This window comes from Centrocercus urophasianus, unplaced genomic scaffold, assembly GCF_019232065.1.
Source record: "Centrocercus urophasianus isolate 14NV4802_14NV808 unplaced genomic scaffold, USGS_Curo_1.0 seq_21, whole genome shotgun sequence".
Lineage (NCBI taxonomy): Eukaryota > Metazoa > Chordata > Aves > Galliformes > Phasianidae > Centrocercus > Centrocercus urophasianus.
Window position 1 is genome coordinate 6,853,992 of NW_024884767.1, and position 14,680 is coordinate 6,868,671.

Below are 14,680 nucleotides of genomic sequence, written 5' to 3' on the forward strand. Positions count from 1 at the left end.
AAAAAAAAAAAGGAAAAAACAAGGAAAAAAAAAGGAAAAAACTTCAGTCTTTTTTGTATTAATAATTCAAACTTCAATGGAGCACAAAATGAGAAATTTAAAAGAAGTAATTGAACTGTTTCTCCGTGAATATGAGTCTCTTCATTTAAATTTTCAAGTCCAGGAGCAGATATTGAACATGAAGAAAACTACAGTGTTTTTACAAAAACACTGTGCACAAAATACATCTAAGCTTCTCTGGATCAAAAAAAGTTTGGATTTATATTTGGCATAGATGCTAGGGAAATAAAAAGACAGTCAATATTTCCAGATTCCCAAACTATTCCTTTTTTTTTTTAATATGAAAGGACATTTACAAATAACTGTTTCCAAAACTGAAGATGCCATCTGAGAAAGTAAAATAGAGACAGCAAAGTTGGACTTCATTCAGGAGGTGGAAATTAAGGAAAATAGGAGAACATGAAATGCTGTCAATGAAGCATAGAATTTCAGTACACTTCAGTACTTTGGGAGGAAAAGCACTCCAGTTCACAGCTTTGCTATGACTCACAGAAAAATAAAAGACACTACACCAACTTACTGATCTTCTGTGACAAAATTCAGGAATAATACTTCCATATCTATCTCTGAAATTTTTATAAAAGGACCAGAATGGTCACACTATTCAGAATAGAGGTTCCAGTATCCTTTTTTTTTATAACCTGCAGGTTGATCAGTGAAACAGTATGAGAACAGAATGTTTACAGAAACTCTCATTTTTGGCAGCCAGCAAGTTTTGAGCTTCCTGGGACATGCTTTATTACTGGACAAGCGACCACAAGAATTCACTATAGCTGTCACACCTCAACACTGTCAAACGGTTTTTTTTAATGCATTTGTACCTTTCTCCTTAGCAGTATTCTGCATCAATGAGTTCCACAATATAATTGGGATCTACATGAAAAAAGTACTTCCTCTCTTTCAGTAGAGATCTCCTGCCTGATAATTTAAACTTGATGCCCCTTAGCTTCTCTATTATTAAAAAAAGCAAAAAAACATTCCCTATTCATCTTCTCTACACCTTTCATGATTTTATAGATTTCTCATATTCCTTCTATTTTCCAAGCTGTCTAATCTTTCTTTGTCTGAAAAGCATTTCATGCCTGTGATCATCCTTGCAACCCTCCTCTGTATTTTTTTTTTTTTTTTTTAAATTCTACGTATCCTTTTTAATACCGTGTCCAGGTTCCATGCAGTGTTCAAGATGGGGTACCACATAATGAGTGGAATGACTATGTTTTTCTGTTTTGTTCTCAACACTTCATAATTCCTAACATCCTATTTGCTTTGAGGGTTTTTGACCGCCATTGAGCACTAACTGATGTTCTCAGAGAGCTATTCACAATCACTCCAAGATCTTTCCTGAGTAGTTATAGCTCATTTAGTGGCCACCGGTGTGTTTACAGAGTGACTTCTTTTCACCACAATTTCACATTTACCAGGATTGAATCTCATGTTATTTCATCATCTAATCATCCAGTACCATTAAATAATACTCAAAATCATCCAAATCAGCTTTAGATTTAAGTATTCATTATCATTTTAGAAAAATCAGCTACTTTACTTATGTTCTATTAATTCCTTTTTTCTTTTTATTTATTAGTATGTCAGTGCAGAGTTTAAAAACATCACATTGGCTACAACTACTTTCATCTGTAAAGTACAAATATCTTTTTTTTTTCCCTTTAGCCAGTTATTAAATCCTAGGGGATTCCCGCCTCATGTGTGTCACATCCTGCCTGGAAGAGGTGGGAAGGTGTGACCAAGCATACCACAGAAAGTCAGAAAGTGTTTTCTTTAAAAGCATTTTGTAATCTTGTTGGCAGCTTGCTGAAAATCCATGTACTCTTCTATTGACAAGACTTTTTTTTCATGTGATCTCTGAGGCCTTTGATGAATTCTAGCATGTCTTTCAAAACCTGCTATTTAAAAAAACCTGCTATTTAAAAAATAGTGCTGACTTTTATCCCCAAATATTTTTTCCTTATACACAGCTCTAGGAATCTCTCCTGGAGCCCTTTCAAAGGCCACCATATTCACCCTTTTCCATGCCTCTTTTGAGAGAAGCTGATTTAAGCAGTAAGTTACATTCTAGTTGTACGCAGCTTCATATTTGATTTCTTACAAAACTCTTGGCTTAAAATCTGTCTCATCCAGGAAGATGATTACTGTACAGTAAATCAATTTGTTCTAAGATATCTGCCACTGATATGCCAATTTGAGACAGTTCCTCAGATGTACATCCTGTTTCCAAAAAAATAACCAACCATCTAGTGTCGAAGTTTCTGGACAAACTGTATTGGGAAAAATCATTTCTGTTTTTCACACTGGAGCTGATGATTCAATATGCATGCAGCTCACCTATCAAATTCATGAATTATGTTATTAATAGCCATTACAACTACAATTCCCTAAATTCACTTTTCCTTGATCTTACTGTGATATGAAACTTAACAGCAGCTACAATATTCTTTTCTATCTTCCTCATGTAACGCATCTTAATCTTGCCCCAAGCCATCTTACTGTTTCTATCAGCTTCCTTTACCAATTTAAACTATGCCTGTTTGTGATGTAAACATAGCATTTAGGCAACTTTGATTTTTCACCTTAATTTTTGTAGCCTTCTTCATAACTCATTTTTGACTGTGAAAAGAGCTTCTGACAAACACCAACAATTAACAACCATGCTATTTATACTTCGTAACAAATCTTCCACACTGCTCAAAATGAAATTGCACAGAGAGTTTGTCCTTTACTCCAAAATGCAATTAAACTACAACACTTAAGAGAAGCTGGAAGCAATACATTTGAAAATGGTTTAAGTGCACTTGTGACAAACTCCATCATCACACCAGTGCTTACTATGTAAATCACAGAAAAAGAGTAAATAATGAACAGTTCTCCCAACCTAGATACTAAAAGCTCAGAGCAGAGGAGAAGAAAGTATTACATGCGTGACAGAGGTGATGGCACAAGGTGAAACTTAGTCCAAGCTTGTTCAACTTCCATTCTAATAGTGATGGAAAATCTACACAGAGCAATTATGCTGGTGGTTCCTCACTGAACACCATGTTACTGTATACATTTCTAGACAGATGCACTCTTTCACGCTGTCTGTGGAGTGCTTTGTCATTTTTAAAGGCCGATCATATATTTTTACTAAACAACAATGGCACTTTATAGCACATACATGTTATAAACTAATGAAAATGTGCATTTTAACAAAAAGACATGGAGTAGTTTTACTGCGACTCCACTTTGAGTCTCAAAGTTTTGTTTGTCTTTGTTTGCCTGCTGGAGACATCTGTCTTTAGTTCTGGAAATCCATCTATAAAATATTCACAAACAACATTTCAAAAAACTTATTGTTCCTCTACCAAAATTAGGACATTTGGAATAATCTGGTGTCTGGCAAGGTGAGGAAGGCTCAGCTGGGAAAATCGGGCACATTAACAGTCAGGCAAAACCACTTCTCCAGATGTGCACACATACAGCATGTGAAATCAGTGCTCTGAGACCATACTTTGCACAGAGCCCCTGTCTATCTGAAAGCTATCTCTGCATTTCACAGATTCAAGTGAAAAATATCTTTGAAAAATAATTCTACTTACTGGGAGAGTTATTTTTTTCAAGTGGCATTCCTTTTCCAGTAGTCCATAAACATGTTTAGTAATAATCTGGAAGAAAAAACAGTCCAAAAGAGAAAGCAAACAGAAGTTAAATTACCTACATAATTACATGTCCAGGCAGATAACTTGAAGGCTAGTTGGTTAAACTTCTGAGAACTTGCACATGTTTTGCCACATTTCTGAATTCTTTACTGTACAACTAATTATAGAACATAGAGCTTTATACAAAAAGGTCCTCTCTGGCTCTCAGTAAAGACCGCTTGCCAGTACAAAGAAATTGTAACTGTACCTGTGAATCCATCACCTGCTGCTGTGTGAATAATTATGTGCCTGAAAACTAAGGATTATAACCAATTAATATATACTCAGGGGTACAAGAAAGGATCTATTTTGCAAAGAAATACTTTAAAAGCATTTTTTCCTTAAGCAGGACTCCTGAAACCCTGTCCCCTGCAGGTTCACTTCATGAGCTACCTGGAGTGCAGATCTTTAGTCACCCTCAGCACAAGTTGCCTTGCCATTTCTATTCATTGAACTGGGGAGGGATGGGTCAAAGGTATTCCAAACAGAAAAAAAAACCCTGACTGATTTCCCAGTACGGGGGAGTTTAAGTCTCTTTTCTCCACACAGAAATAAAATTGAAGTTTTAGACTTGAAACAAAAGGAATTATTTCAAAGAGCATCAACAACAACAACAAAAAACCAACACAGCCCAGTCACAACCAAACAAATGCTGCCTCAAACTTAACCAAATTGTTCAGACTTCAAAAGTTTATCTCCTGTCTAGGGACATTTTTTTCATCCTTATATACTGTATGAAAATGGAGATGCAGACGGAAAAACTTTTAAACTATCACTAATTTGCAAATTAAGTTGAGGAACAAACTGAAGTGCTTTGTCCATATAGGGTTCTAAAAATGGTTGGGAAGTAACTGCCTGGATTTCACTGGCTGCTGAAGCTTAAAAAGGAAAAGGGGGCACAAATTAAAGAAGAAAAAAATCTGCTCATTAAGAGCTTCAAATGCTCTTATGAAGGTGCTTGCCTTCATTTTAAAGCTTGAGGAACTATGTAAATTTCAGACCGGACAAGATCTAAGACTGGAATTATTAACCTAAGAATATTTGGGTACAAACCCACCTGGTATTCTTTAGTCCAACTACTCAAGGCCACAATTACTGCCATCTGAACCCATAGCATATTAAGCCACAACAGAAATGCTGCTGTAACGAAAGCTCTCAAGTGATGGTATCTTAACAACACACTGAGAACTGAGCAAGTAGGAGCCGGGGTATCATAAACTTCAATTTTAATTTTCCAAATGTAGAATTAACAAATAAAGTTTCAATGAAGTCCAACAGTTTTCATTATGTACATGTGAGCAAACATAATATGCAAACATTTGAAACATATTTGAACAAATTAGAGGTACTGATGAAAGCTAATTAAAAAGTTGTACCTGTCCCCTGCCTTCCCTAATCCTCCACTACACAAAAAACTAAATCTTTATTAGGATTCTGTGAATTCTTTCCTTCCCTGCTCAGATATGTTTATTGATAGAATTATGTTAAAAAACTTTATGGTTTTAAAGAAAATCAGTCTTACTGAACATCACTATCTACACGGAAACTGCATTCAGGGAAGGAATTTAGCTGTGAGCCATGAGTTGATTTAAGACATGTTTATCCCCAAAGCAGTATGTTAGGAACATGCATACAGTGTAATTTTACCCTCAGGGCCAAACTTTTTATGGTTCACCGAAATCAACTTCAGTGTAATGCCAGCAAGTAAAACAGTTAAGTTCCTGCAGTCTCAGATACTGATGCTGTACAGACATTAAAATGAATATAATGATAATATGGCCTCAAAGATAGAAATTTTATTTTTCACTCTAAATCCAAACATCTACAAGCCATCAGAAATACCAGAAGAACCCCTGGAAGTGAAAAAAGATTGCAATGAAGAAAATGTATTTTAGACATTACTTGTAAATTCTCTTTTTTTGAAGCTATGTTACATATCTATATCTTCTATTCTTTCTTATCCATTCAGACTGTGATGTCTTCAGGGCAGATGCAAACCTTTACTGATTTTTTCCAGAACCAGACTCAATGGGGCTCTGATCCTAACTCCTCTTTATGCACTACTCTAATATAATAAACAGTGATATCAGACTTAAAAATTGAATGGTTAAATCAGTAGAGTGCTCCTGTAAAGCAAAGATGTGATCTAATGAATGACTTCAATAAGAGAAGGCATGAAGACAAAAGGTTGAAGTCACTAACGGAAATGGTAAAACTCAGACAACTCAACATCTGAATGGCCTCCAAGGCTGAGAACAATTTGAAGAAAAAACTGTAAACTGCCATAGTGCATTTAAGATCAGAAGAGGTTTTGTTTTTATTTTTTTTTTGGCAGCAGGAGTTCAGTAAGTTCAGGGATTTCAGGGACTTCAGCAATAGCTGGTATACTTGCTGTCAACCTGACAGTTGGAATGACGGAAAATAACAAAAAGGATTTCTTGATATTCATGCTCTTCCAACTCAATAGGTCTGCCAACAAGCAGTATGCTACACTATAATTCAAGGTAACAAGGCTGCTGGTGAGCAGGAAGCACCAAGCGTCTGAGATGAGACGAGAAAAAAAACAAGATTAAGGCTTGCAAAAAATGTGTGAAATCAATGGCCTGGATGAGACAGTAGACAGGAAGAAAAAAATGCCCATTCTCCACTTCTTGCAGGAAACACTGTGAACCTGATTTTAAGTTGTCTTTCCTCTTCATTCAATTCTGAGTGCAATCTAACAGAAAAATTCTAAATTAGATAAATATCTGAACGAAACACTGTTAAGATGTAAAGGTCTTCTCACTGCCTGCTTTGAGAACTGGGGAAAAAAGCAAGAGCAAAGCACATCCATACCTCATGCCCCCTGCTCTGACAACATGGGAGAAATCCTTCCCAGCAACAAAAAGGTGGTTAGCCTCACACTTCCACTCCACAGAAAGGCTGAATTGGTGAACTAGGGGAATCCTTCTTCCCAGCACAAAGTGGTCCTCCTGGGAAGGAGCTAAATGGCTTATACATTAACTTTTTCTTTCAGTGTCTCGCTTTCTGTAAGCCTAAGGATTTTCAGCCTACTATGGACTATGAACTGCATTTAAAGCAGTAAAACCTATGGTTCAGGACAGGAATCAAACCTGAATGCTCAGTTACCCTTCTGAAGAGTACAAAACAATAAACCTTCTGACTTACATCTTATCTATACACTGACAATGCCTCCAGAAGTACTTTTCCAAATAACTAGGGACCCAAAGTAAGACATCTATGAAGTTCAAAAGTCTTATACAGATTTATGTTATGAACAGTAATATTTATTATATCTGAAAAACAATTAAACCAACAATATAAAAAAAAAACTTCAATGATACAAATTTGAATACTAATAGTTATGAAACGTTAGAAATAACATATGAAGATAAAAAATAACCCAACATGGATAGATTTAACTCAACTCCCCCATATGGCTCCACAACCAAAATAACTTTAATTATGGAGCAACCAAGCTTGATTACCTGGACAGTCAGAAAGCACTGAAGATCTTTAAATAGCAGAAGTCTGGAAAAGATGGCAACTGAAATCATGCTCTCAAGGCAAGAAGGCATCACCAAAAAATTTAAGGTAATAAACCTTGAATTTTAATTCAGTAAGAAATTGAAAGAAGTATTCTAAACCATATTAAAAAAAAATACAAGAATAAACTTGACACACAGGAGTAAAAGCAGACTATGTGATCCACTGATTAACCTTTCCATAACACTGATAGCCAGGTGTACACATAATAGATTACAACGCAATGATTTGTTTTGTTACAGCTGCATTCTAATCCAGCTGATAATTTTACTTTAAAGCTTTAAAATACCTGCTAGAATTTTCAGAACGATATAGATCATAACGCTAAAACTAAGTAGATTATAGACAAAAAGCACACATGGTGTGGCATTTTCCTTCTTGCCCAATTCCCTCTATTTTCATAAGGCCATAAGGCCTACCATAAGCAAATCTGAACACCTTCCCATTGTATTTACTATTCTTCCATTAACCTTATGAACCAGCAATACTTTAACCTCAAGGTTGGCCATATCTACTACTAAAATAACACATAATAGAGAAAATTCTCAGCTACAAAATACAGTATTTGAATATAGTCATCACTATTAGCTACGCATTTCCACCAGCGATGAGCAAGTGCCTGCCTGCTGTGCTTGTAACAATCTGTACCATTGGAGGTGCCCTCTGTTGCTGTTGCCACTGCTGAAACACACCACCTACCAGTTCTCTGTGCTCACACTCACTGGTTGGTCTCCATAAACCAAGCAGCAGTATTAGTGGTTGCAATTTTTTCCACTTAGAGAATTCAGCGCCACGCTTTTGCTTCATCTGCACTTCCATATCAGATGCCATTCTGTCAGATTGCCCCTCTGCAGCTATCTGTTGCATGGCAACAACATGTAATGGAATACTGGTTGGGAGGTTCCATCTCTACTGCCATAATACCAGCATCTGTCTCTAACATCATGGGCCAACATAATATAATACGAGGCAATAGTTTTGGAGCAGCCCTCACAAGTACGTTTGACTTGACACTGCACAGTAGAGCAAGAGAAGCTCCCCAGCAGCCTTCTTGACTTACAGCCTCGCTGAATCTAACTTTTTTTAAAAAATGGATCCTTCTCATGTATGGAAGGAATATTATTTTCAAATGATTTAAATACAATCCCTGAGATGTCCCTATGAATTTCTAGGAATTTCAAGGCTGTATTCACAGGCTGAATCTTTTTTAACTAATCAAAGAAATAAACGAGTAAAAACCAGTAGAAGCAATACAATGACCAAATGATCCACTGCTGATACATGCAATGTTCCTTCAGAGCATTATCAGATTTATCTCCTGAATAATAATAAGCACCTTAATGGCAAAAAGAGAAAATGAGCAGGAGAAGAAAAACAATGCTTATAACATACAGTAGTCAACTCACAACTTCTTCCTTTTTACAGTATAACAGCAGCAAGGCTTAGTTGAAAAAAAAAATGCAAAATGAATTCCAACTGACTGCCCTGCGGCAAATCTCAAGTGGTGGCACTGACCTGAGGCTTGCTACTGTGGCTGCCATAGCCTTGGCTGAATGAGCTTTATTTTGACCCTCAAGTGACAAACCTGCCAATAAGTAACAATGAGAGATGCAAAGGAACATTCTGACATACTGTCCTTGGACACAGACGTACCAAGGAACTGGGGTAAACAAAAAACAACAACAAAATCCACCATCACTATGTCAGAACAAAAAATCCTCAAAGCTGAATGGACTTTCAAAGGCTCTGTTCACTGCAAGCTAAAGAAAAATAAAATAAATTTTTAAAAAATCAATGGCATTTTACAAATCCACAAAAGACCTCATTTGGATTATAGTGTGGGAGAACAATTCATTAAGATGGAATTGACATTACCTCCAAGGGATTTCTTGATTTTTCTACTGAAAGCAATTCAATTCAGTCTTAATGCATGGGTGTGATATTCTGTAATCTAATTTGACTGATCACAAATAGGATCTCAAGATCTTTTGACAGAATTAAAAGAAAAATAACAGGGATTTGTCATAAATGTAGCATATACGGTTGTGATTTGACCCAATGTTTTGTTACATGGTCTTTGCTGACACCTGTTGGTTTTTCTTTTTTTCTCCTTTTTTTTTTTCTTTTACAAAAAGCATCTCATGTTTTTGATCAACTTAACAATTATCTAGCTTCATGAACTACCTAATTATATAATCCATCCTAAGAAAATGTTCAGTTTTCTAAAACTATATATCTATACACATCACTATGAAGCAGAGGTTTCAGTCAAGCACCTTGTACTAGAAGCAATTAAGCATCAGCAGAAAGCAACACCTCTATCCCCAAACTGAGGTGAAAACCAAAAAGGCAAGGAGGTTGCAAAAAAATAAAGGAAACTCAATAAAACACAAGAGTATTACTAGAATAAATGCAAACAAGGCTTATAAATGTTTTATTATTCCAACTAAAGAACTAAAATTTAGGATTACTATGTCCAATTTTCATATTAGCAGTGAGTTACAAAAAGGCACCTGGAAGAAAGACCATTAGTAATTCTGATTACTAAAACTGCTAATGAAAGACGCTGCAGATTAGGTGGAGACTTAGTGCTATGCACTTTTGAAATTTTAAAAAACTATGCCAAATCCAACTGATGTATCAGATTAACATGGCTAAAGCATACCAGCTTTTGTAATCACAGACAAAAAAGTCAGTGATGTGTCAAGCATCTCATTTTATCACCTTTGATTCCTCAGCAGAAATGACCAGATAAATATTCGCAGATGGACTGAAGGCTTAATTTTATGTAAATCCAGAGCAGAGCTCAAATTAAAACCTTCTTCCCATAGCAAGACGCCTTAACCGTTTTGCCACCATGCTCCAGAACAGTAGTGGGTCAAAATAAATTGGATCTACATAAATTTTGGTGAAAAGAGCCAAGAATCCGACCATTAGCAGCGCTTTTTTACAAATTAATACAAATTAACGGTAGACACCCTTAGAATCAAACGCAAAAAAGAAAAAAAAAAAGAAAAAAAAAAGAAGGCATAGTTTCAGTATTAAATTCTTGCATCTTTTTACTACCAAATAGATTGCGAAGAGGTCATTAACTCAATGCATCCTTATACAGGAAAGCCCTGATTCTCAGTTGCTTTAAGTAACTGACAAAAGCCAGGAGCTAACTTCTGAGAGAGAAATGGCTACCTTTCTTTGTGCTTTTTTAGTACATGGTCAGGATACCCTGGTACTCTGAAAGAAACTTCCCCTTAAGGAGAGAAAAGCTTGCCCTGAAGGCACTGTCTCTTCTGGGGATATCAAGCTGAAGGTTAAGAAAACACCTTGGACATTGATGAACCTTTTTTTATTCTCTTTCCTCTGTATTTCTCAATAAACTGTTTTCGTTTTCCATTCCACATGATTGAGAATGTCGAACCTAATGCTGTGTTCTGCTGGCAGGGAAACTCAGAGGGAGCAAACTACAAAAAACTCTAGGTAATGCAAATGCTAGTACAGAATTTTGACCAAGATATAAGAAAGATGGTTTCATATGTAACAAGGAAAAACTGTGCACTTACACTCTCATTTAAAACACCTCAAATCATTTAGTGGAACAATGAAATATATTATCAAAATATCTTCATTAAGTCAAACTTGGAAAGGTTAGTTTGAATGCTTCAATTTTATTTTTAAAACAGTTCTAAAAAGAAGAAATATTGGTGGCAAAGAATGTTTGTAAAAGAAACATCAGAGGCCATACTACTTCATATAAAAAGAGGGCAGTACTGAAGGATAGTGGTAGTTGTTCATTTTCATGATTATGTCCAAAAAGCATTTTCCTATGAAATTATGATTGATGATCTCAGGTAGTCAATTATGTAGCATGCATGTTTTATAGAATCATAGAATCATTAAGGCTGGAAAAATCTCTAAGATCATTTAGTCCAACCCCAACCCATCTTCACCATGTCCACTAAACTATGTCCAACAGCTACATCTAGATATTTCGTGAACACTTGCAGGGACGGAGACATCACCACCTTAGTCATGACTGGCAGCCTGTTCCAACAGCTCACCACTCTTTCTGAGAAGAAATTCTTCCAAATGGCCAACATGAACCTCCCTGGTGCAGCTAAAGGCCATCACTCTCCTGCTGTGAGGGCTGAGCAAATCTCATGAAATTGAATTTGTAACAGCACATAGGGTTGGACAACATGCATCCCAGGGTCCTATGGGAGGTGGCTGATGTGGTTGCTGGGTGCTCTCCATCATATCTGAAATGTCATGCCTATCACATGAAGGCCCCATGGACCGAAAAAAGGGAAACATCACTCTCACATACAAGAAAGGGTAGAAGGAGGACCTGGTGAATGACAGGCCAATGAGCCTCATCTCTATGCCTGGGAAGATCAGGGAACATATCCTCCTAGAAGACATACTAAGGAACATGAGGGATAAGCAGATGATCCAAGACAGCCAGAATGGCTTCACCATGGGACAGTCATGCCTGACCAATCTAATGGCCTTATGTGATGGAGTAACAACACTGGTGGACTAAGGAAGGTGACTGATGTCATCTACCTAGACTTCTGCAAGGCCTTTGACATGGTCCCCCACCACATCCTTATCTCTATATTGGAGACATATGGATTTGAAAGGTAGACTATTTGGTGGTTTCCTTATCATGGAAACCAGGCCGAACCATGACAACATTTTTATCAGTGACATAGATGATGGGATTGAGTGCACCCTAATGACATGAAGCTGAGTGGTGCAGCTGATTAAGAAGGAAGACGTGCCATTCAGAAGGACCTTAATAAACTTGAAAGATGGGTCCTTGTGAACCTAATGATGCTAAATGAAGCAAAAGGTTTTGCACTTGGATTGAGGTAACCCCAGGTATATATACAAACTTGGACAAGAACTCCTCGAGAGTAGCCTCACTGAGAAGGACTTAGGAGTCCTGGTTGATGAAAAAGTGAACATGAATAAGCAGTGTTTGCTTGCAGCCCCAGAAGGCCAATGATATCCTGGGTTCCACCAGAAGTAGAGTGGTCAGCAGGTGAAGCAGGTGATTGTCCCTCTCTACTCTGCCATTGTGAGGCCCCATCACAGTGCTTCCAAGTATAGTATCCCCAACAAAAAAAAGACGTGGAGCCTTTGGAGAGAGTCCAGAGGAGGGCCACAAAGATGATCAAAGGACTGGAACACCTCTCCTCTCCTCTGAAGACTGACTGGAGGAATTAGGCTTTTTACAAGGGTAGACAGTGATAGGAGAAGGGGAAATGCTTTTAAACTGAAGGAGGGGAGGTTTAGCTTGGATGTCAAGGGAAGTTTTTTATTGAGAGAGCGGTGAGGTGCTGGAACAGCTTGCCCAGAGGGGTGGTGGATGCTCCATCCCAGGAGGTGTTGAAGGCCAAGTTGGATGTGGCCCTCGGCAATCTGATCTAGTACTTGATCAAGCAGCTGACCACCATGCCTGTGGCATGAGGATTAGAACTTGATGATCCCTGAGGTTCCTTCCAACTCTAGCCATTCTATGATTCTACTGTTTTCTCTTGTCCTGTTCCTACCTACTTGGGAGAGGATAACGATCTCCACCCCACTACAACTTACTTTCAGGGAGTTGCAGAGAATGATCAGGTTTTCATTTGAACTTCCTCTTCTCCAGACTAAACAACTAAACCCCAGTTCCCTCGGCTGTTCCTTATAAGACTTGTGTTCCAGACCCTTCGTGTCTTTCTTGTAGTGAGAGGGCAAAAAATGAACAGAGCATTCACGGTGCACCCCCACCAGTGCTTCCTTGTTACTGCTGGCTACGCTATTTTTAATGAAAGTGAGATGTCACTGACCTTCTTCGTCACACTGCTGGTTCATGTTAGCTAGCTGTCAATTAACACCCCTACACTGTTGTTCACCGCATAGCTTTCCTGCTACTCTGCCCCCAACCCGTAGCGTTCATAGGGTTGCTGTGAACAAAGTGCAAGATTTGACACTTCGCCATGTTCAGCCTCATAAAACTAGTCTCAGCCCATTAATCCAGCCCATTCAGATCCCACTGCAGAGCCTTCTTACTCTCAAGCAGATATGTGTTTCCACTCAACTTGATGTCGTTTGCAAACTTACTGAGGGTGCACCCAAGCCTCTCGTCCAGATCATCAATAAATACTTTAAACAGCACTAACATCAGTAGTGACCCTTCTCATGACCAGCTGCCATATGGATTTAGCTCCTTTCACCACCACTCTGGATTTTCCAAAGAAAGCACATTAGTATACTACTTCTTATTGAACTATGTGGGTACAAATACTGAAACAAGCTAATATTGGTGTTCTGTATACAGTTTACTATTTTAATTAATTTCATCTGTGTATTCATTTGAGAAAGAATCCTGTATTTCTCAGCCCAATCAGCAAGAAACAATCCAAATACACATAAAAGTGTAGAGAATAAAATAAGATATATCTTAGCAGCTCAGTTGGAAGGAATCTTCAAAGATCATCTTGTCCAACTGCCTGACCACTTCAAGGTTAATCAAAAGTTAAAACATGTTATTCAGGGTATTAGCCAAAGACTTCTTGAACACTGACAGGCACAGGGCATCCATCACCTCTCAAGGAAGACTGTTTCACTGTCTGATCACCCTTACAGTGAAGAAATTTTTCCTATGCAGTCTGAACTGCCCTGGCACACCACTGTGCCATTCCTGTTTGTCCTGTCATCAGTTTCTAGGGATAACAGCACAGCACTTTCCTGTTTCCCCTCCTTGGGGTGCTGCAGAGGTCAATCATGTTGTCTCTTGGCAATTCTGCATTAAACTAGCTGAACATCTTGCATGTCTGCCTAATCAGGATATTATTTTTGTGAAGTTGTAAACAAATTGAGTAAGAAAATGATGTATAAAAGATTGTCTGAATGTGACAATTTACTACCTATTGCTAATGGTCTACAGCAGTGAGAACTAAAAGCAAACTAGAAACACCTGCCCTCCACCCTTACGCTCTTCTACCTCCTCCCTCTGAGCTCTGCAGAGGAAGGAGGAACAAGGGCTGTAGTCAGTTACTAAAACTCACTCTCTGCCCCTTCTGCACGTGGGTCCCTCCCACCAGATGCTGTTCTTCCCCAGCTGATCTTGCCTGGGTTTCCCACAGGCTGCAGGTCTCTGAACACTGACCCAGCAGAGCTCTGTACCACAGGGCCCATGCTTCAGGCACTGCTCCACATGGGTCCCAATGGGCTGCAGCTCCTCCAGCCCTCCAACCCCACCATGATCTCTTGCCTTGGGCTGCAGCTCCAGCCTGTGGCTGCACTGTGGATGTGCCTCCACTAGGCCCTATCGGCTGCTCCACAAGCTCCTCTGTTACGGCTGCCTGGGGAGATCTGCCCTGCGTGGTGCCCATGTGCTG

The 14,680-nt window shown here is 38.3% G+C and overlaps 1 protein-coding gene across 9 annotated transcripts in view; it reads right to left on the reverse strand.

The window, feature by feature from the left end:
• FAM172A (family with sequence similarity 172 member A) overlaps window positions 1–14,680 on the reverse strand; it is a 254,889-nt gene that overhangs the window by 196,400 nt on the left and 43,809 nt on the right. For all 9 annotated transcript variants that reach the window (XM_042823124.1, XM_042823128.1, XM_042823129.1 and 6 more), the window contains one exon: window positions 3,651–3,716. In XM_042823124.1, coding sequence (XP_042679058.1) covers window positions 3,651–3,716 — 66 coding nt within the window. The remainder of the gene's footprint in view (window positions 1–3,650; window positions 3,717–14,680) is intronic.